At 44.4% G+C, this 23,742-nt stretch overlaps 1 protein-coding gene across 1 annotated transcript; it reads right to left on the reverse strand.

Annotated features, from left to right (window-relative positions):
* Positions 1-604: 604 nt before the first annotated feature.
* On the reverse strand, positions 605-23,395 carry LOC119168035 (uncharacterized). The gene is made up of 4 exons (XM_037419483.2): positions 23,319-23,395; positions 20,952-21,025; positions 19,964-20,011; positions 605-969 (listed from the first exon to the last, which is right to left on the reverse strand). The coding sequence occupies exons 1-4, from the start codon at positions 23,362-23,364 to the stop codon at positions 745-747; spliced, it is 393 nt and encodes a 130-aa protein (XP_037275380.2). The 5' UTR covers positions 23,365-23,395; the 3' UTR covers positions 605-744.
* Positions 23,396-23,742: the final 347 nt, after the last annotated feature.

The raw sequence follows: 23,742 nt of genomic DNA on the forward strand, positions 1-23,742 counted from the left end.
CGGACTGAAATACTCCTATTACCTCAATAGATTCTCAAAAGTTTTTAGCCAAGTTATAAAAACATCTGAATATGTTATGAATTTCTTCATGATATTTCATTCATTCGATGCCAGTGTTTTTTTCCCCTTTGAAATTCTTACATATGTATGGAGAAAGCCTGCAATATTAGTGTGCTAAATGTTTTGTATTTGTGATGTGTAACCACCCTGCTATGATCTGGGAATAGATCTTAGTATCTATAATAAAAAGTAAACTAATAAATCAAATGCCTAGGCACGTAATTATAAATATCACAGTGCTTATTAGGTTGCGCTGATAATGCAACGCTATGAACGAAGAAGCGGGCGTTTCCTACGCCTCGATAAAAGTGCGTCCACCTAAGAGTGTCTCTGCGATTCACAAAAGCTTTCGTTTCTTGAAATATGTACTAAATAACGTCCATCTTCCACGCAGCGCATGCAGACAGATGGCTATCGTCTTTAGACAACCTTTGCATTGAAGCACGCAGATACGCAGCCATTTTTTCCGAGCCTAGCAAATATAGTTATAACGCGCGCAAGCCTACCGTGTATACTTGCCGTTTTGAAAGTCATAGCTGGCTTCTCGGGCCTCATTTGCTTTAATCATGTTGCTGTGCGAAACACTTATCGATTGCATTCCATAGATTTATTTAAATACCACTCAAGTGCATTGAGTACGCTTTATGATTATTAATATTCTTTTGAGCTTTTAATGGAAAACGTTTAAAGACGGTGCCGCTTTGTAGGATGATATCGAGGTGTGGTGGTAGATGCCGTGGTAGTAGCTGCCGTGGTAGGACAGGTAGGACATGGCGTGGTAGTAGCTGCCGTGTTAGGACATGGCATGGGAGAAGTTGAATGCGGGAGCAGGCAGGGATTATATCGACCAGGACAAATGCACTCGTTCTGGCAGCAGGTACCTTGATTACCGGGGCACCAAGCGGGCAGCTTCATTCGTGCGTGAGAGTGGGATAAAGAGAAAAATAGGTTAGCGAGTCTCAACACAATTATTAAATCATAGCGCTTGTGAAATTGCGTTCACAAAACCCGGACATGCCCAAGGCCGATTCTGCTGGGGCCCTTTAGAATTTCTCTATAGGTCACATTTAGGTAACAGAGTTGCGCTAAGGTACACCATCTCGGTTTCAAGCGTCTTGAAACAAAGCCACTCACCACCCACGTAGGAGCGGTGCTCGTGCTTAAGAATATTAGTGTTTTTTTTCTTCCTTTGTGTTTTTTAGGAAGCTACAAGCGAAACTCGGTTGCTCCAGTGACGCCTAGAAACATTGATCTTATGATCGTGTAGTTGGTATTTGATAATGCAACAAAGTGCGTCGGCTTGTTTAACCAGCGAGATATATATTTTTAGTATCTGTTGTTCTTTTTCTCAGAACATGACTCGTGCCCAAAGAAGGGGATTGGCGAATTATAAGGTGAATTTGCCCGATACTTTTTGCATTGCTTCGTTCCTAAGAAGCATTAGTAATAGAATTGCGATCAAGAGCCAATTGTGAATTTGAAAAGAAAAAAGGAGGAAAAGAAAAGTAGTGAGCAGTTCGTTTGTTTGTTTCTTTGTTTCCCTGGACTCATAGCTATCACAGTAGCTTCGTATTATTTTCTGCCGTTTTTTTTCTGTTTACAGATATAAAAGTACTTTTGCACAATTCATTGTAATCGAGCCAGGTATAGATGAGAATTTTCGGCCGGGTTGAACTAAATCGGTAACTATTTGAGGAAGCCACCTAAAGTTTCGTAGTCTTCAACTAAATCGAGCGGATAGCAATTGAGAGTAGCCGTGCGACGCCCGCGTCACGCGATGCATTTCTATTACGCTTGTATTACGCTCCCGGCTCATGATAGTTGATGTGAGTCGTTGTTCAACTGGCCTGTCGCGTCCAACATTCCTTTCACTTAAGGTTTGAAAGCTGTTTTATATTCACATGCTAGCAGCAACACCTGGTCATACGATTGTTTCTGGTTAGGCTTCGTGCTTTATTTTTAGAGTTTTTCCGATAGACCAATTTAGATGTTTGCAACCGACCCACATTGACCAATTCTGCATGGGTAACGTACTCACTGCATCTATAGATAATACAAATAGAGTAATTTTCGCAGTGTCGTGGATAGATAAAAAGGAGCCAAGTGCGTGGGCAATAGCAGGGGGGTGCAAAAGGGCCACATACCACCTCAAGCCACACACAGCATTAAGGAGACGCTGGCCACAACAGCACTAGTCCTCACCCGACCTAAATCGCTGCTTTACCTCTCTCTAAAACGCGATCCAACAATGATTTGCACCCCTCCCCCCTTCAAAAGAAAATCCTGCTGCAGACCACGGCCAAGCGTTTATTCCTTCCTCGCTGACCACTGATCTTTCTACAGCGACACCTTACTGCACCCGCCTCTCATCTCATGGACTGTACGTATTACTGTTCAACAAGGAATGAACTTGCTACCACATTTCTCGGGACCAACAGGCAACTTGGGTGCAGCACCTAAAATGCTCGACGAGAATAACAACAACCGATATGAACCATGCCTAATCTGCCAAGAATCTGCGAAGCATCGGCGTCGTCTGCGCAGTGTTGGCTTCTCTGCAGTGCGAATGAACCACCCGTGACCACGCTATGGCGCTCGGCTAATGGGGACGTTAAAATCTTGCAGCCGGAGTGACCGGTACCAGGAAAACAGTGGCGCAACTCTGCCACCTAAAGATAACATATACAGTAACTCTAGGTGCCTGCAGATCATTGCGCAATCTGGGACCACCTGTACAGAACACTAGATGGATGGATGAATGGATGAATGGATATTGCCCTACCCTTTAGATCGGGCGGTGGCTCGCGCCACCAAGCCGTAATACCTAATGAACCAAAAACTATGTGTATTTTTTCTCTTAAAAAGTGAGTTTGAGTATTCGTACTTTGCATTGAAGAGTTTAATTTTCACTCGTGCTTTGACTTTAGCCACCAATCAGATAACCTCCTTCTAGTTAAGTCTACCCACTTAAAGTTTATTATACCCTCTCGGTCCCTAAACCCCAGTGCTTTAAAAAACTCTGCGCCATCATCCTGAACTATAGGGTGAAGCCCTTTACAGAGCATTATCAAGTGTTCGGCAGTTTCTTCTTCCTCTCTACACGCACTGCATACTGTGTCTACCCTTTCGTATTTGGCCCGATATGTCTTGGTTCGCAGTGCTCCTGTCCTGGCCTCAAACAGTAGAGAACTACCCCGAGTATTATAATAGATCCTTTCCTTGGCAATTTCCTGCTTAAAAGTTCGATAGATATCTAGTGCGGACTTCTTAATCATGCCCATTCTCAACATGTCAGTCTCCGTTTCCTTCACTTTCTTCTTAACCGATAGTTCTTTTTGGTTTGGCCACCTGCTGTTTTCTAAGTATTTACCGGTAAACTTCCTGGTTCGCTTCCTCCATTTTGTATCGACATTCTTCATGTACAAGTAGCTGAAAACCTTCCTAGCCCAACGCTCCTCTCCCATTTCTCTAAATCGCTTCTCAAATTTTATCTTGCTGCTAGCTTCCCTGCCCTCAAATGATGTTCATCCCATATCACATTGTACTCCCTGATTTGGTGTATTCCCGTGAGCTTCTAAAGCAAGCCTACCTATTCCACGTTGCTTAATTTCTAATCTTGCTTGAACTTCTGATCTCATGCCAAGACCGCATTGCCGAACGTCAGCCCAGGAACCATGACTCTTTCCATATTCCTCTCACAACATCATACCTATTGTAATTCCACAGTGCCCTATTTTTCATGACTGCTGCATTCCTGTTACCTTTAGTCGTCACGTATATTTCGTGTTCCCTCAGATACTCGGTCCCATTGCTTATCCATATGCCCAGATATTTGTATTTATCTGTTATCTCCAGCGTGACCTCCTGTATTCTAAGCTCACTACTTTCGTTGTCATTGAAAATCATGACTGCTGATTTTTCCTTACTGAATCTAAAATATAACCTATTTCCCTCATTACCGCAGATGTCCATCAATCTCTGCAAATCTTCCTTGTTGTTGGCCATTAGCACTATATCATCTGCGTACATTAATGCTGGTAGTGCCTGATCAATAGGTTTTCCTTGTTTGACTAAAGAGAGTTTGAAGCCCAGTCCACTTCCCTCTAATTTTGCCTCTAATCCTTGTAGGTACATCATGAATAATAAGGGTGACAGGGTGCACCCCTGCCTAAGCTCCCGTTTTACCTCTGCAGACTTGGATACCTGTTTTTCCCACTTTATAACTACCTTGTTACTTTTATAGATACCCTTTAAAAGATTAGTGACTACATGTTACACGCCTAGTGTGTCCAGTATTCCCCACAATTCCTCTTGAACCACGCTATCGTACGCTCCCTTGATTTCCAAAAATGCCAGCCACAGGGGCCTGTGTTCCTTTTCTGCTATTTCGATGCACTGCGTCAGTGAGAACAGATTGTCTTCCAACCTCCTGTGTTTCCGAAACCCATTCTGCAGTTCCCCCAGCACCCCCTCATCTTCATTCCATGCCTGTAGTCTTTCCTTTATAATCTGCTTCACCAGCCTGTAGACCACTGATGTCACTGTTTTAGGATGGTAGTTGTTTATGTCAGCTTTGTCCCCCTTTCCTTTATAGATCATGCTCATCCTGGTAAGTTTCCATCCATCGAGAACTTCGCCATTGATTATTATTGTGCTCTCTGCATCTCTCAAAGCCTGCTTAGGCTTCGGACCTAATGTCTTTATCAGCCTAATTGGAATGCCATCTGGGCCTGTTGATGTACTACTAGGAACCATTTCTCAGCCCTTTCTCACTCTTGTTGTGAAAATGGAGCCATTGCACCACTTGATTCGTCCTTGTCTATTGTGGTGCATAAAGTACTTCTTTGTTGAAATTTTTTTTGTCACCCTTGTTCTTATATATTCAATAGCTTCGTCCCCTTCGAGCCTAGCACCTTGGGCTGTAGATATAAAACTTTGCTCTAGGCTCGTCTCATTCCTTAGCGAGTTTAGATGGTTCTAAAATTTTGCAGCTGCCTTTCTATCTTTTTTATGTACTTCTAGCAGCCACAGAGCTCCCTTCATTTTAATCTTTTAATTGATCAGAAGGGATGCATCCTTTATACAGCTTAGAAAGGTTGCCCATTTTCTTTCAACATCATCTGTCGGTTCACCCCGCTGCTTAGCACGCCTGTGTTTCCTAGAGGCTTCCTGACGTTTTGCTATGGCTCTCTTAACTTCCTCATCCCACCAACATTTGGGTTTGTGTCTTCTTTTGCGGGGTGACTTGTCACGCGTCTTAGCAAGCTCTAGCTCAAAGAGTCTAATTAGATTCGTGTATGTTCACACTGTCTTATTATCCTCCGTGATTACTTTCTCAATTTGTTTAGTGGCTATTTCACTTTGCCTTTCTGGATAAAAATTTTCCTGTAGTTGCTCATCTTGTCTCCTTCCCACTTTCACTGCTCTTCCAAAACTTTGCTTGATACGTTTGTGATCGCTACCCAGACTTTTGGAGCCACCTCCATCTATGTGCATTCCCCTGAGCTTATCATACATCGTATGTGACATCAGTGCATAATCTATTGTCGACTGAAGCCTTCCTACCTCCAATGTTATTTGCCCTTCACACTTCTCGGTACTGTTGCAAATGATCAAATCAAGCCTTTCACACATATCCATGATCATTTTGCCGGTCGGGTCGGTATACCCATCTATATCTTCTATGTGCGCATTCATGTCTCCTAGTATAATTATCTCGCACTCTCTTCCCAACTCCTGATTGTCCTTTGATATACACTTTAACATTGCCTGGTTTTCCTCTCTGGCCTTTGCTCCCGTCCACAAGTACACGAAACCAAGGAGTGTCATTTGACCTGCGAATTTCCCTTTTAGCCATAAATGTTCCTCGCACTCCTGCTTGACCCTTTGCCAGCCTATACTTTTATGAATGAATGCCCCAATACCAGCCCCCTTTCTGCTGCCTTCTGTTCTAGATTACCGCTACACAGCCACTGCGTGTGCTTCCCTCAAGCTGCGCGAAGCTGCACGCAGCGCTGGAGTTATCGCGACCATTTTTAGTTCACTTTTTATTGACAGATGACGGGGCAATAAGCAGATTTTCTCGGTTCTGGCGAACAGCGTTTGCGAAGTTTGTATGTTAAAAATCTCTTGTGAGTAAGCGGCACCTTCATAAAGCAAAGATGGCTTCGCTTGCAACATTAGGAAGCCTACATCACATCTTTTTTAGGGTGGAGAAATATAAAAAGTGACCCCAAAAAACTCCGCCAAAATCAGCGGGCATTCGCGCAGGCTGTTGCCATCTCTCACCAATTTTAGCATGATTTTTTTTTTGTGCGCCGTTATTTCGGAGCCAGAAGTACAACGCCCTTACCCCCTTCTTTTGCTACTTGTGATCTGGAAGATTATTAGTCCTTGCAGTGTATTTTGAAAGCCCTTTTTCAGGCTATAACTTTATTTAGGCAAATGCTTTCGATACATCAGGCGTGAAATGTCGGTGGCGTGCAGCGTCGGCGTCTACAAGAAGTAGTAGATGCACTAAGCGCAAAGTGTAACCGTCGGTGGCACAATCCAGCATCGGCGTTAGAACATTACCAACGCCTCCCTTGCATGCATAAGAAGGAGGAAAGAACTTCATTCAGAGTCCGGCGAGTAGATGGGGTGGCCAAATGGCCCCGCCTAGCTTACGGTCAGGAGTCCTTCAATCCTGGCCGCTTCCTCGGCCCGTTGGACGGCCTACATTTCGTCTTCGAGGCCGGAGCTGAGAATTGCTGCTCCCCAGTGTGCGCGAAGGCTGTCAGCAGAGGCCGCATACTTGTTATGAGCACTAATCCCTCTACATTCCTATAACATATGCTCCAGAGTGGCTCTGGAGTCACAACGCTTGCACCTGTTCGTTTATATATATCAGGATATATAATGTGTGAGAGTGCAGGATTTGGATACGTCGTAGTTTGTAACTGCCGTCATTCGACAGACTCATTTTGTTAATTTTGGGTAAGGGGGTGGGAATATGACCCTCTGTAATCTATAATGTTTTGCAATGTCATTGTATCTGGTCATTCTGTCTTCCCACTCCCACTCGTCTGCCACGCCGTAATCACCGGAGGAGGCTGGCGCGGCACTTGAGAACACAGCTTGGTCGGTGAGCCCTCGAGCTGCGTCATGTACAGCCCCGTTGTTCCTGTCCCACGCGATGGTGTGAGCAGGTGTCCATATAATATATGTACTTCTGGGGCTTGTTCGACACCCTCCTTGTAAAATGCGTAGTGCCTCCGGGGAGATGCGGCGGTTGGCAAAGTTTCTCACTGCCGTTTGAGAGTCACTGACTATCACGGCTGCGTTTGTCTGAGCTATTCCGAGCGCTATGGCTACCTCTTCCGCTGTCTCGGTACTTGTGGTGCGTATCGTCGCGCATGTCGTACAGCGTTTGTTGCTATCGATTATGGCTGCGGTAAACCGCCGTCTACGCTTGTATCTAGCAGCGTCTACGAAAACTGCGTCCTTGTCATTCCCGAACTTTTTTGTATTTGTTTTGCTCTTGTCTCTCGTCTGGCCTTAATGTGTTCGGGGTGAATGTTTTTTGGCAAGGGGGGTATCATCATTGTTTCCCTGGTCTCTCTTGGGATGTCCACCTTAACGGCGTGTTGTGATACGTTATGCCTAGTCGCTCTAGGATATGTATTCCTGCTCGTGTCTTAGAGAGGCGTTCATGTTGCGCCGTACGCTGCGTCTTAATAAGCTCACCTATGGTATTGTGCAGGCCTAGCTGTAACTGTTTGTGGGTGCTTGTGCTGATTGGTAGCCCTATAGCTAGTTTGAATATTTTTCGAATGAGACAGTCTAACTTGATCATTTCCGCGACTCGCCATTTTAAGTACGGCGCTACGTATACTATTCTGCTTATCACGAATGCCTGTATCAACCTTATCGTGTTTCCTCCCTCATGCCACTGTGCTTAGTTGCTATCTTTTTTATGAGTCTCATTATTTGGGCTACAGTTGCATCCAGTCGTCTGAATATTTCTCCATTGTTGCCCTTGGCTTACATGAGCAGACCCAGTACCCTGATCCTGTCGACTAAAGGTATGGTTTTTCCATCGGCTGTTCCTAACTGTATTTCTTCTCTATGAGCGAGATCTTGCAGGCAGTTGCCTTGTTTGCGACCTCTTCGAGTAGGTCTTTACAGCAACAGCTCCGATTTTTTTCACAGAGCAGGCTAGCCCAGTACCTTCCGGATACCGCTCGACCGTTTCGACTGCTGTTTGAAGCGTTTCCTATATTTGACCATCACTCCCACTTCTCACCCATAGGGTGATGTCGTCTGCATATATTGTATGATTCAGTCCTTCGATTGCTTGGAGATTGGTTGGCAGTACAATAGAGCCAGATTGAATATAGTTAATAGTTAACACATACCGTTTATAGTTAACACATACCGTGTCCTCTTCCGATTCCTTTCTGGGTATTTTAGCGGCGTTGGCAACGCAGCATTCTAGACGATTGATCCCGTAGTCAGTGACCTTGAAGCCGTCACGTGGGCGCACAATAATCTTGTAATCTTCCTTCGGCAGACGGGGGCATCCTGCTCGCAGCCACAATTTGGCTCTTTGTCCCTTCCTCCACCTGTTACTGACCGCGTTCTCGCTTGAGAAGTGCGTTTCTCGGTCCTTGGCTTCATGCGTTGTGGTTTCTTTGTTGGCTGGTCCTCTTCTGTTCACAAGGCGCCAACCAGCTTCGTTCTCATACTCTTGTTGCATGATATCTTCGCCGTCTACGCTCACCGTAGCCATCCTGTGGCATTAACCCGAGAAAAAGCCGCCTTGAGGGGGCTCAACACGCCTGCGTCCGTGGGCTAGGCCAAGCGCAATATGCACAGCAGCAGGAGGCAACGGCGTCATATGTTCGTCGGCGTTAGGCCGCGTTCACACTGATCATTCCGGCTGCCGAAAGTGCTCCGAATCCGGTTCGGCGGCGGCGAGATCCGCCGAAAGGGCTCTCTCCGCGCCGATCGCTCTCGGACCGATTTTTGTGGCGTCTGCCGCCGAATCGGTCACCGCGGATCAATAGGAGCGCTAATCAAGTAATTTCAAAAAATGGCGGCCAAGCCCTACTCACTTGTAGGGCACGTAACTGAATGTTGAAACCAACGGGAGTTTAACCTACTCTGTGCCTACTTCGCCTCCGTATTTCGTGAAAGAGGTGACCGAGCTTGCTGTTGGCGTGACCGAGTTTGTTGCGGTCTTGCAGAGCAAAACGAACCCACCAACACTGCTGGCGTCGGTGGTTTTTCTGCTCTTCGTGCTTTGTAAGACAGCCACTTGCCAGTAAAGTAAGCAGTTCTGTCTTTTTTTGCTTTTTGCGTACGAGAATCGTCGAAGTATACACCACCGGATAGCGTAGTAGCGTTTGCGAGCCGCGACAGCAACCGGGTGGCAGCGCATCCATCCCATGTTCGCCCCGTAGTGGATGGCATATTCGGTGGCGTGGGGCGCGTCCAGTGCGAACGACGCTGCGTTTCGGTGGCAGGGGAATTTCGGTCGCTGTAGAAAGTGGATGTTTCAGTGTGAACTAGGCTTTACAGAAAAGTGGTCGATGTGGAGAAAAGTAGCCGTCAATTTACTTGAGAGCGGTACCATGGGGTCCCGTAGAACTTCCACTTTCTTCACTGTGAGAAGGCGTCCGTCAACTCTTAGATTTCACGCTGAGAATCACTTAAATTCTGCGGAGCCGACGCGACATGCGTGTCTGCCCTCCGTGGGCCCCCCTTACATGCATAAAGCTCGAAACGTAACCGTCGGTGGTGTCCAGCGTCAGAGTCAACACGTTACATTCATCTAGGTCAAAACCTAAGCGTCGGGGGCGTCGTGCAGCGTCGGCGTCAACACTAATCTTTAGGTTCACCAAGCTCGAAACTTAACCATCGGTAGCGTCGTCCAGCGTCGGCGTCAACACGAACCCTTAGGTGCATCAAGCGCAAAATGTAACCGTTGGTGGCATCCAGCATTGGTGTCATTACATTACATGCAAAGCTCGAAATGTAACCGTTGGTGGCGTCGTCCAGCATCGGCGTCAACACGTTACGTGCATGAAGCTCGAAACGTGACTGTCAATGCATCCGTCTACGCTTCCATCCGTGCACCCGTTCATTTGTCCGTCCATGCATTTATCCGTCCGTTCATGCGTTCATGCGTCCGTCCGTGCGTTTGTCGGCTTCACCCCACTCGTTATCATTCACCTAGTGGATATGATGTGTGTGTGTGTTTTTTTTTGTGCCCCCTGGGACTTTGACGTTCCTAAATTCAGCGACGACTTTCTGCGGCAGCACAGCCAAGGCTACGAAGCCCACTCACACCCTTTTTTACTGCGTGTCTGCACATTGTCCAAGAACGCTAAATTTTGTATACTGCGTAGAACAATAATAAATAAGAAAAGATGTAAACATTATGTTTAAGAATTTGTAATATAATTGAAAAACATCACCTCAGTACGTTTTATGTTGTTGGTTGCTTCTACTTTTATGGATTTATGGCGCCATTTCACCTTTTCCATGCCCCAATAAACAACGATGGCGTCACTCGGTTTAAGCAAGTTCACATCGAAGCTTGTGAGCGAGCATGTGTGCGTGTTCATTTGGTGATCTGTATTCATCGATCAGAAAGACATAAAGGTAGCGCTGCGTGATGAAATACTTTATTTCTTGTTTTCTACACATGCAATCACAGAGAATTTGTGTGCGGGTGATATCGTCTGTGAAAGTGGGACTCTAATCGCCGCTTTGAAGTGACACTGGTGACCTGCCAGTCTTCGGCTGCACCAGCTGCTTGGAAGAATAAGTTCGAATGAAAACTGTACGTAAAACCAATGACCCTTTTCCTAATTATTGTTGCGTACGTGGTCGGTATTTCAGCTGCCAAATATTGTTAATGCAGTAACGCTGAAGAGTGTGTGGCATAACACCGCTCCCATTGGCGTCTATGGAGTTATTCCTTCCGCTTTGCCTGAGTGACAGACGTGTTATTGTATATACCCTGTTGACTGTGCAAAAACAGTGTTTTTGGCCGAGTAAAGATTAAGTTTCACATACTTGGATTTACGAATGTCTGACGCGCGCTTATGATTGATCGGTGCCAAGATTTTTGCGCTTCCCGTTGTTGCCTTTGCGTCCCCTCAAAAAATAACGTGAGCGTTTTCAGAAAGTTCTTGCATCTCAAAAAGAAGGAAAACAATGATGGCGAACACGTATGCACTGAAATTCAGGAAATGATTTCTTGGCTTCACGTTGTTGCAATCACCCAGTACGTGCTTGGGCGTACTCGCTTTTCTGAAATAGATATCAACGCTTAAAAAAGTTTCCTGTTTTTTTCCTTTAAAAATGAACGTTTCAAGTATTGCCTCCAAAGTAAATGTAAAATTTCTTGCATGGTGGTCAGGCGAAAAATTACATGTTGGGTGCGCTTGTGAAATCAAAAATAAAACCGAAACCACAATCAAACGGACTACTTGGTCTAGTAACATATGTGCAAAGGCTCCGGCCACGTAGTTTTGGCTGTGCTGCCACAAAAAGTTGTCTCCGAGTATAGTGCTTCGTGTTGACGCCGACCTTGGACGACACCGACGTTTACATTTCATGCCTGACACATCTACTGCTTCGTGTTAGCGCCGACGCTAGAAGACACTGATAGTTACACATCACGCTTGACGCATCTACTTTTAGGGGCGAAGCTCCTTAAAGCGGCACCCGTTCGTCCCTCGTAGTAGTCGTAGTCGTAGTCGTAGTGTGTAACTAGTGTTACATTTTGACCTGCAAGGTGGCGCCGGTAGGAGATTTCTTCTAGGTGTTGTTAAACAATAAAAAATTTGCAGTGTGCGCGTTAACTAAAAACCGAATTCTCCTGTCTCTCATTCCCCATTAGCAGCCATTGCATGTACATTGAGCCCTATCTGGCAAGAAAGGGTTGACACGTTATACTCGCTGAGCGTAACCTCCTTGGCTTTAGAAAGGTTTAGAGAGCGTTGAACCGCAGTGCCATGAATACAGCGAACTAGTATATACCATGAACTCGAGGTGGTTAACGGTGGGAAATAGACCTGAAGCGCAAGCCATAAGAAACTGTGTGCGTGCCACCTCTCGTTTAGCCCTTGGCATGTCCGCGGATGGCGGTGCTTCTACATGGGGAATATATGATGGAAAGATGCGAGATGGTGGTACTTGGAGTGTTGAAAAGATGGATGAAAAGACACACAGACAGATGAATGAACGGACGCACAGATGGCTTCACGGACAGATGGAAGCATGGACGGTCGCAAGGGCGGAAGCATGGACGAACGCAGGGACGGACGCACAGATGGACGTGCGGTCGCACGAAGAGACGCAAGCACGAACGGTCACAAAGACGGACGCATGGACGGACGAAGCAAGAACGAATGGATGGACGAATACGTCGCCCCACTCTCCATCATTCACTCCATCTATATGCTGCCATTTTGTTTCGTGTTGACGCCGACGCTGGACGCCACCAACGGTTATATTTCACGCTTGAAGACTCTACCGTTTTGTGTTGACGCCAACGTTGTACAAAACTGACGGTGGCATTTCACGCTTGACGCATCTATTGTTTCGTGTTGACGCCGACGCTGGACGCCACCGACGAACATATTTAAAACTTCATGCATTTACTGCTTCGTGTTTATGCCGATTCCGGGCCGTATTATCGAGCATGAAATGAATCCAGGCGTACATTCAGTGCGGACTACAATATAGCGCGATAACGCGGTATTGTAGTCGGGGAAGATAATGTTATAGCTGGCGGAGGAGCGTTGGCGGCATGTAGTAGGTCAAAGGCTGGTAACACCATGAGTGGTCTTTACGGTACCAGAGTAGCGCAAGTGTTTTCTAACGCCGCCGGCACGCCAGCAACCATGCATTGCCGAAAAGCTGATGCTCAGGCGAATTTTGTGTTTTCCGATGCCGCCCCTGCATTGGCGCAAGTAATCGCTAGTCGAGTTCAAAGCGAATCTGGCTGGTCTTCGCGCCTTTACGGAACGCGGTTCATGGATGCGAGCGTGTGACTACGGATCAGCTCTATGTGCGCATCAGGTCGGCAGTTGTACTATAACAGTCATGGGATTGTGACGATGATTGGGTAAACTGGTAAAATATGTTTTACCAGTTTTACCACTGCTGAGTGCTCCTTCGATGTAGTTTACACGCTAGATGAAAACTTCACTGTTCTTTTTTGCGTATTCATATATGTTCAAACGGAGTGTGATTATTTATCTTCATGCAAAGTAAATATATTTATTCGGCACTGACATAGCTAAAAGGGCGTGGTTGTTGATTCGCTTAATTTTACAGCGAAAGCTCTTATGAGATTACAAGCTCAAGATTCCGGCTCCGTAGATATTCGCCGCCGCCGGTGTCTTTCACCACTAACGCACAAAACTAAAAAGAAGAGAGAAACCTACGTAAGGAAAAAACATAGCTGTCGCACTTGGGAATCGAACCAAGTCTTTTGCGTGGCCATCGAGTACTCTATTGCAGAGCTACGCCAAAGCTAAGAGCTGAACTTTAGACTGGCTTTAGGTAGGCTGCCTATCGGGTAGGAATTTGCGTTTACGTGTGAAATAGAATGTTTTAGAACAGTGAAGTAAGAACCGTGCGTCACACAACGCGAATTGTGGGAAGAGTGCGCCGTTATGCGATTACGCACTTAAAAAGCCTTCAGCATAACTCTTCATTCGATTATATTCACCGAGACTAATTGGGCGATTTCATGTACCATGAAGGTCAACGTATGTCGCAAATTTCACCAGCGTAACGTAAATGCTGAAGGTTGCCGCTTGTTATCCGGTCAAAAATTCCGAATATTTGCGAAATGTGTAGGTTGCAAGACCAAATAAGTTGATAATATTTGCTCTGCGCTTTTCGCCCCACGCTGAGCAGGAACGTCGCTTTTTAAATGCGAAGCATTTCTTAGCGAACTTCGGCGAGTTTGAGCATACCTGTATATCTATCTATCTAGCCGCTTACATTTGGGGGCTCTCGTGGTCACCCCCTTAACGCGAACCAAAATTAGCAAGGGCGGTTAAGGTGGTTTCACGAATATGACGCGCTGCTCAAGATTTTATTAATCTCACAACCCCGTCGCGTACGTCGTCAAACACGTCCCGCCAGACAGTGGCACATACCCACGGACGGGTATGTGCCGCTGGTATGCGGGTATGTGCCGCAAGTCACGGACACTTAGTATCTACCCAGGAACGACGAGAACACACATAAGCAGTTTTAACGTGTGAGAATTAAGAAATAACCGAAATTTCTGGTGTCAACCCAACCAATGCGAAGAAAAAATGTCGGGGTCCCAGCTGGAATCGAACCCAAGCATTCCACGTGGCAGTGAAGCTATTTTACCACAGAGCTACGCTAGGTCTTGGAACTACTTTTGAAATAGATGTTAATCTTCGTGAAACGGCACTAGTGGTTGCAGTGCTGCGTTCCCCTTTTTATAAACCATACACACGAGCTCCTTCAATACATCTGTCACGTCAGGTTAACGTAAATTGTGGTTAGTTGCCATGCACTGAAGTTGATTTAAGGGGCAGTGTTCAGGGCCAGCATCCTCGCGAGCATCAGCGCTCCATATCAACTTCTGGTTTTGCTAATACGTATATTCAACTTGTCATCGTTGCGCAAGTGCAAATAACTGGTTATATAAACATCTGCAACTCTTTAACATATGTCTGTGCGTGCAACGTTTGTACATACATTTAGCGTCATTTCATGACGTGTCACACAATAAAAAAATTTTAACACAGTCATCTTACCTCCACGCGCTTCGCACAACGTCGATTCCCAGGTACGTGGGATCTGCGGAATTGTTTTTTTTTTTTACCACGCTACTTATACAGCTCTTACGTTGCACTTTGTTGGCAATTGGGCTGGACAGTGGCCTTCAAGCACTGCAAATAGTGCGTGAAGGACGCAAGCTAAGCTATCATGTCGATATGCAACCCGAAAAAAAAGCAAAAAAAAACAGCAGGGTTCTTGTATGCAAAAACAGAGGGCGACTTCGCCGCATATGTGGTTGCTAGCCAGGCAAGATGGTGGGTGTACGTGCTACTCTGGTCCCATAGGGAGCATACACAGTTACTCGAGCCCCACCCTAAAATAGGCGTTCATGCAGGCTCTCTACTGTCACATGAAATGAAAGCGTCATCCCGTCGGTTACAACCAATAGGCACAAGCTCCCGTAAATTGCGGCACACTTTTCTGTGCAGACGTTTCTGTGTTTGTGTTGGGTTGCTTTCGTTCTAACCTTAAGCACTTTCTCTGCTAATGCAACTACCAGGCCTATAGTGACTTAAGAGTTCGACGTTGCCGCTCAAAACGTTAAGTTGGAATCAGTAATGGTGCCGAAATTCCAGCTGAGGTTTCTCTGCAAGCTCAAGTTTTCTTACGAAAACCTGTGGCATGAACACGTGTCTTAATAGAAAACCCACCAACACGACACGTCACCAGTTTCGAAATATTCACTTAGGCATTAGAGCAAATGCTGGTCGTGATACAATACCATCGTTGAGGCGATGGCCTCAATAGTAGAGTACCTAGTTCTCTAAATCGTAAACCATTTTTTCTAAACACACATACATAGACGTGCATGAGCCCTGTTACTGAAATGTTATGAAGCCTTTGGTTCTGTACATGCTGTAAATAAATTTTTTCTATACATGGATGATGCTGTGAGGCCCACGGAACGTCTCTATGCTCTCCCATAGAAGAGTACCAAGTACTCGAAATCGTTAACCAGTTTTCATTCTAAACAGACATTTTATTGCTCAAGGGGCGGCTATATGTTTTCCCATATAGTAAACTATAAAGTACTCTAAATCGTTGACTCTTGTTCTAAACACAGGAGATCTCGCTTTGTTAAGCGAGACAGCTTATGGCACTCTGATAGTAGAGTGCATATAGCGTTGTAAAGTGTTCCCAATTTATTATTAACACAGATACGTTTTCTATTAGAGTAGTCGGTGTTGATGTATACGGTTCTTCTTTGACTGGGATGGCTTTCTCGCTCTGCAGTAGTAGAGTGCCAAGTACTCTATATCATCAAACACATTTTTTAAAATGTGCATCCTATCGAGGAGTGAGGGGCATCTGCCTGTGGGAGGAGCCTAAACTTTTCTGATGTTGTAAGTATTACAAGTTGCGTAACAATGATATCAGTAAGACATGCCCTGTTGCTTGCGGTTTTGCTCAAGTACAGTAGCAGAAAACGGCAACTACGAAGCAAAGCCTAAGGAAGCAACATTGACTGTGTCGGTGGAGCTTAAATTTGCTTTTAGGTTGTAGCTTGCTATAAATTGCACAATAGTAATAGCAGTAAGTCTTGCATTACTCCCTTGGTATATTTTTAAATTGAAAGCAGCAGAAGACATGACTAATGAGAATTAAAACAGCGTTGAAGTGGGATATGGGCTTGGGTTGGTAGAAGGTTTAGAATAAATCATTGTGGGGCGCGTTGGCATGTCGCAGCATGCACTTTTCATTTGCGCTAATGTACTACAATACAAGAATAGGTACACATATAAAATTAATGTGCATTCCACAAATCGATATTATAAAAGACACTTCTTCGCGGGCGTTTCAAATGTTTGGCTGCATGGTGCTTTACATGAAGCTAAATAAGTCGATATTTATGGACTGTACATATGGTAAATCAGTTCGATTCAGTATAAGTAATTGCATTCATTACTTAATTTCTTTATTATGAGAAATATTTCATTCATTGACTTTCGGGGACATGAAATAGACCTTTTCCGTAGTAAATGTAAACCTATAACAGGCAGAAGTGTTTCCGTCAGAAAATTGGAAACTGCAATATTTGCGGCCAGGAAGACAATTCGGTCACTTCGGCATGCGCATGTTATGAGACAGTGTCAAGAGGCACCCCAGTTCTAGAGAGATTACCGATTCCATGGCAATGGCACTGAAGGCAGCATTCCAGGAATGACTCCTACCTACAACAGAACGCAACGCTTACCGATCTTTTAGACAACTGCCCAAAAGAATGTATTTCAGTTTTCAACACAGGTTGCGACCTGTCCAAGGACGCATTAGGGCCCGCTCAAGCTAGCCGCAAGTCTGCCGTAATGATATGGAGCCGTAAACCTGCGGCCCCCGCCTTTCCGCGGGGGAGCTGTTCAAAGTGCACGGCGAGCTTCACCAGGGTTCAAACACCTGAAAAAAATTATGAAACCCTGAAGCTTCGCCTTCTAAGAGTTAAACGCGATTGCTATAGCTTGTTTTTAGTGGGTATTTCAAACACTTAGTGCCTGGAATCTTTTTAAACTTGATATGCACCCACTACGTGACCTTAGAAGAATAGGCGTAATAACGCGCGTGCCTTTTGTGGTGGGTGTTATGTTTTGAACCAAGTCATGATAATCACATTTGCAACGCCCGATGGCCGTGTACACTTTTACCTCGCACTGTTTTACTGCATTTTCAAGCAAAGGAAGTTATTTCACACTACAAAATACATCAACAAAATACATTGAAGAACCACCAGCTATCCGCTGACTACTGATTGATGATTTGGCTTTTGGAACACTGGAGAAAATGAGCAAAAAATTGTAGCTCCTTGATGTATTTAGTGGTACCCTTGTATTTTGTCACTTATGTAAAGTGCAAACAGTATTGATGTTCCAGGCAATAAAAAAAAATTGGTAATTAACAGTACAATCATTAGCGGACGCGTGCTTATATTTCTCAATTTTTTCGGTCATGCAGAATATGATTTTTTGCTCACAACTAATGACACGGGAACTTCTGTGAAACGAGCTCTTTAAGGTGTGAAGCAATGTGATGGAAAACTTTCTTAAAAAGCAGTCATCACTCTGAACCTTTAGTGTACAATATGAAGTACATTTCAAATATTTCTCGCCAGCATCATTGCGAACATTACTTTTGTGTGCCTCTTCTCTAGCGGCAATTAAAATATTTTTTAACTTGTTTTGTAGCAACACTTTGATCTTAGCCAAAAGTCCGAGAAGCGATTTGCTTTGTAGCAACAGAGACATGAGGAGTTGCTCTTACGTTACGATGCTGATCATTTGTGAGGCAAGCTTTTCGAGTCACAATTTGCTTGAAAATATTACGTGGGCTTCTGGTATAATTATTTATTTATTTGATTTGCGTACACGGATACACAAGGAAACAAAAAATAGAGAGAGAGCAAGCTTGCAACTGCCACCTGAAGGGGCACAACGCCTGCTATTCATTGAAATCACACACATCGTTAAACAAAGCAAGTTTGATAGTTTACAGGCTCACATAAGTGTCCGTGAGCCAAAAAAAAAAAAAACACGTCAAATACTTTACGCGTTTATTTGGTGAGAGGATTGTGACATTTATGACTAAATATTATGTGTTGACTGGGCTTTTCGGCGTTATTACATGCTCCCTTTTGATATGAGTGCTAAATAACCAGTAAATTACTACATAATAGGCTAATCCTGTGATTGACATAACATAAGCACATTCAGTTTCAGTTTCGTAGGTGATGGGCGGTCGAACATTTTTGCTTGCATCTTTGGAAAGAAGCTGTGTAGACGGAGGCTTCATGCAGCAAAATGACGGGCAATAAATTGGGTGTTTAACATAACCGAAAATCTGAAAACAACATTTTGAAAAAAAAAATTCGGTTTTTCCACTGTGCCTCACACCTTAACGCTATCGCCTTAAAACATGGCTCCCCTTCCGAACACCGTTGTCGACCACCTGGAATCTATCGAGCAGCCACCAGGAGCTTTCAAGCTTGTAAGCTCCGAACTGATGCTTCCGTTCACTTCAAGCTCATGTCTTTAAGCTTGGACAACACAGTGCTCTAATCTATTCGGCTTTGTTTCTAAGATTCAACCTCAAATTATCGATAATGTCGGCTTAGCGCGAGCGGCAATCTCAGAGAGCATACATTAGCCGTTTGTCAGTTGTTTCCACAAAAACAACTAGCAAACGCAAGCTATCTAAGGCTATACCCTTGTATAGTTGCACCACTTGTCTGGGGGCGAGGTTTAGGACAAGTTATTCACTTTTACGTTGAGCATTTTTTTCAATACGAGGACAAGATAAAACGCTCTTATTGACCACTGGGAGCAACAATACAGGAACAATATTGATGATGTCCGCGCTTATGGCGTAAAAACCAGGAAGAATAACCAAGCAGCTCGAATCCTCCCGTTGCTGACACAGATGACGCGACCCACCAATGCAGCATACCTCTTTAGTCACTGATTAGCTACGTCGCCCTCCGGCAAACGTAGAACGGGACAAAAAGGAGTTTGTGACCCATTCTCTACACGGCAAAGAACAGGAGACGTGTTCGAAGGAAACAGCCCGCGCATGGCGGGCGGAGAGCGTGAAACGTATAACGCTGAGGCAGACTTGTCACTAGCGTAAACGGGCCCTTTTCATTTCGAAAGCCTTTTAGAAGGCCCACGGCGGAACTCATGTTCGGCGTGAAACTGTCGGATAAGAGCAATTTGTTCAACAGGTACACTTATGCACGTCCGTTTTATATTTTCCCCTGCCAAGGAGTTGCACGTCGCGCCGAGAAAGTCGACGATGTATTCGTGAAAAGTGCTTAAAGGAAGTGCCGACGCATTGGCACCGGAGCTAATATTTTGCACAGCGCAACCTTTTAGATTTATATGAATGCTGCTTACTCTGATTCACTGCTCAGTTTCATGAATAAAAAAGACAATTTAGATATTACATTCTATCTCCCAATTGTGGCCACATGGCCACTGTGGGGAAGTAATCTTATTGTACTTGTAATTGTACAGCAAAAACATCAACATTGCAAGAAAAGGACTTAAGTAAAAAAAAAAGTCGAATTCAAAACATGCAGGCGATGACATACCTTGCATGTTGCTCCTTCTACCAGGTCCACGCCACATATGGGGAAAGCCTGTTTAGGACAACCAGTAAGAGTGAATTTTTAGACTCGTTCCACCAATAAGGTCTATGGATGCAAACGGCGATGATTATCTTTCACATAATTCTGATGCATAAACCTCAATAAGTTGTTTGAGGTTCTAAAGTTTACCAACTTACACTACCACTCAACTCATATTATAATGTAATTCAATATCGTGATGGTCCACAACGGCCACGCATTGTAGCAATATTGATGAGAAGGGACATTCCGTTCAGTCCAGATATGACTCGTAGAAACATAGCCGTAGCGCAGTAGTGACCTTGTAGGAAGGTAATAGACTATTTATAGTAATAGTAATAGAGTTGTCTTGATTTTTCATAATAGAAAGACGAAGGAAGGACCAGAAGCAAAAAGCAACAACACAGTGCTCATCCACATTCCTCCGACTTTCGTTTTTTGTTTGTTTACGTGCTCTAAATACCCCCATGTTCGAGTACAAACACGCCCGAATTTAAGTGCTTTTAAACACAATGCTTTTAGTGCACCTGAGTCCCAAGAAAATTCATAGGTGTTAAACACGTAGCAGGGCTCCAAAAAATGCACTCAAGAAGCAAAATTCATCACGAGATTACAGTAGAAACCACGCTACGACGAAAGACTTGGTCAATCTAAACGATGAGTACCGGCTTTCAGAGGGATCTATTGTGTAAACATAGATTAGGAAGTGTCCCGCTGTAACGTGGCAGTATAGAGCACAAGACCGGGCAAAACAGGGAAGAATTCTTTGTTCTGGGTTTGACGTAAGGCTGATGATGATGGTGATGATAATTGTGTAAACCAAAAGACGCAGTAAACAGTGTCCTTGTGATCCTCTAAATCAGCTCAGGAAAGTTCTTACGAAAACCCCAAACATGGCACGAATACCGTTAATAATCAATACGGACTTAAAGTAAACTTATCAGTTTACAACCTTGTCCTTTGGTGGCTTCCACTTTGGTGCATAACCATGGCAATGGAGCTCAGTGCCGTCAATGAACATGATAACTGCAATGAATAGAGATTGCGTCAGTGATACAAGGCAAATCAATATCTATCTATCTATCTATCTATCTATCTATCTATCTATCTATCTATCTATCTATCTATCTATCTATCTATCTATCTATCTATCTATCTATCTATCTATCTATCTATCTATCTATCTATCTATCTATCTATCTATCTATCTATCTATCTATCTATCTATCTCTGTTTGTCTGTCTGTTTGTCTGTCTGTCTGTCTGTCTGTCTGTCTGTCTGTCTGTCTGCCCGCCCGTCTGCCCGCCCGTCTGCCCGTCTGTCTGTCTGTCTGTCTGTCTGTCTGTCTGTCTGTCTGTCTGTCTGTCTGTCTGTCTGCCCGCCCGTCTGCCCGCCCGTCTGCCCGTCTGTCTGTCTGTCTGTCTGTCTGTCTGTCTGTCTGTCTGTCTGTCTGTCTGTCTGTCTGTCTGTCTGTCTGTCTGTCTGTCTGTCTGTCTTTAACCACTATAATAACGTTCACCACAAGAGAACCTCTACCAATGGTCCAGAGCTTGCCACGCAAGGAGCAAGCAGATTTCATTTGGTGGCTGCGTTCCTTCAGAACCTGAACTATCATCTTCCCGCTAGCTACTTTTTTATATACAACCCGTTGTCATATGCGTCCGTCAGTTGTCCAACACACGCACATCTTCTGTAACAACAGCTCTACCTTTTTCTCTTAGTGGCAATTTTATGATCGGCTATCCCACTTTATAGCTGTTGTATATGCTCCCTTCAAGGGTAGCATAAGCAGTAACTCTATCTCTGTTTATTCTCAGATCCATTTGGCTTTAGATCTTTAGATCGCTCCTGTTATTTTCGTTGCAAGGGTATATTCCTAAACTTTATGTATGCTTCACAGTGTATATGAGAAGTGAAATAACTGTATACTTTTTGTATTTAAGATGAGGGGCAGACTGCCCTAATGACTGAAGTATGTTTTTCCGTCTCTCCCATACTATTGGTGAAATACGCTTACATGAGCAGGGGACCGTTTAGTAACTGAGCTGTGCATCTTTAGCTTCTATTGGTGTTGAGACCATCTTGAAAATCACGAACTTTCGCTCTCTTGCATGGTCACTAAACATTCATTTTGTCAACTGCACGGTGATCTTACACCAAAATTGAACTCTTTCTCAGTTTATGCCTTTAAGCAAGTCTGACTTTCGTGGTTGTCCGCCACAGCTGAGCCGAGGTCACGGTGTGCGGCTGCTGACAAAATGGTAGCGGGCGCGATCCCAGCCGTGGCAGTCACATTTCCATGACGACGATATGCTAAAATCTCGTGTGATGTGCGATTTCAGTGCCCGTTGAAGGACACCAAAAAGCCGAAACTTCTGGAGCTCTCCGCAGCGGCGTCTCTCAATCATACGTCGGTTTTGGGACGTAAAACTCCACAATTTATGCTCTTAGTGGTTAACATTTTTGAATAGCACTAAATCAGCTAGAAACCTGAAGTTTCTGATAGATTCACACTTAGTATCTATCACTATAGTCACTTGTTACGTGGTCCTTCAAATACTTCTGAGCAGAGAGCCCACTACACAGAGGACATGATATATCTATGTCTGCCGTTTTCTACATCACAATGTTTTTCGTTTCTTGTATAGATGCATGAAGGTAGGCAGTTTTCTTTAATTTTGGCTGAGGTGTTTACATGTTTCAAATATTTCTTGAGGGTTTGATGCCTTCACTACTGCAGCTGTCCCTGCTGTTTCAAATGACCTTTCAGAGTGTATGAATACGTTTTACGCGGTTTTTTTGAAGACGTATACTTTCCCACATTGCACATGAAGGTCTCATCTGGAAATTTGACACGCTCGCAATATTTCACTTGTTATTAGGCAGGAATAAATTTTACAAGCCATTAACTCTCGCGGTCATAGCGGAACCCTTCAATATGATAACCTTTATTAGAGAGTTTATCTGGGTGGGTTTACGAGCCTGTCGGCGAGTGGAGAGGGCAGCGGAGCGTGAGCCGACAAGATCTTATTGGGTCGTGCTTTGCTGCCCTCTCCACTCACCCGCACGCTCCTAAACCCGCCCAGCTAAAGCTCTCAGATTTAACAACGTGTAAAGTCACCTATGGCAAAAAAAGGGTATGCGATGTTGCAAGGGCATCACAAAATTATATTCATTTTTTCAAACCACCCTTACACAGTACTGAACTATTCAAACTATTGTTTATATCATCTGCATGAACGTAATATAGCAATTCGGGCAGCATACAATAGACAAGAAGGTAACAAATACGTGGACTTGTACAATTTTCAGTACTCACCACTGAACGCACATAATAGAATCTTGCCAGTTGTAGAAGGCGTCATTGACCTTCTTTTCAGCTCCTGATTCTTGAAAAGAAACTACGGCCCAAAGTTGATCAGAACGAAGCGAAATGCGGAAGAAACAGTCAAATGGTTAACAAATTGCGATAAAGATTGTTGTAAATCTTTTGTATTGCACGAGCCTCACTTACTTGGAACAAAATGATCGAATTTCGAAGTATCAGTTGATTTGGTATACCCGAGAGCGTTTCCCGATACTAAAACGCGTTTTGTTTTTGACACAAATGTAAAACAAGAGATAATATTGCGAGCCAGCTACAAGAGCTGCTGGGTAAGCGAGAACGAAGAGATTACGGTTCTTTTATATAGCGCATAGCAGTCAGCATTTCCGCGGAAAGCGAGCGTCCTATTTGAAAGACG

The sequence above is a fragment of the Rhipicephalus microplus genome, chromosome 6 (genome assembly GCF_043290135.1).
Source record: "Rhipicephalus microplus isolate Deutch F79 chromosome 6, USDA_Rmic, whole genome shotgun sequence".
Lineage (NCBI taxonomy): Eukaryota > Metazoa > Arthropoda > Arachnida > Ixodida > Ixodidae > Rhipicephalus > Rhipicephalus microplus.

Excerpts from the sequence above, each read along its gene's own strand:
- LOC119168035 (XM_037419483.2), bottom strand. The coding sequence starts at position 23,364 with ATGACGCCTTCTACAACTGGCAAGATTCTATTATGTGCGTTCAGTG. Across the intron at positions 21,026-23,318 it reads TCTATTATGTGCGTTCAGTG|TTATCATGTTCATTGACGGC; the intron begins GTGAGTACTGAA and ends TATTCATTGCAG. Across the intron at positions 970-19,963 it reads TAGAAGGAGCAACATGCAAG|CTGCCCGCTTGGTGCCCCGG; the intron begins GTATGTCATCGC and ends GCACGAATGAAG.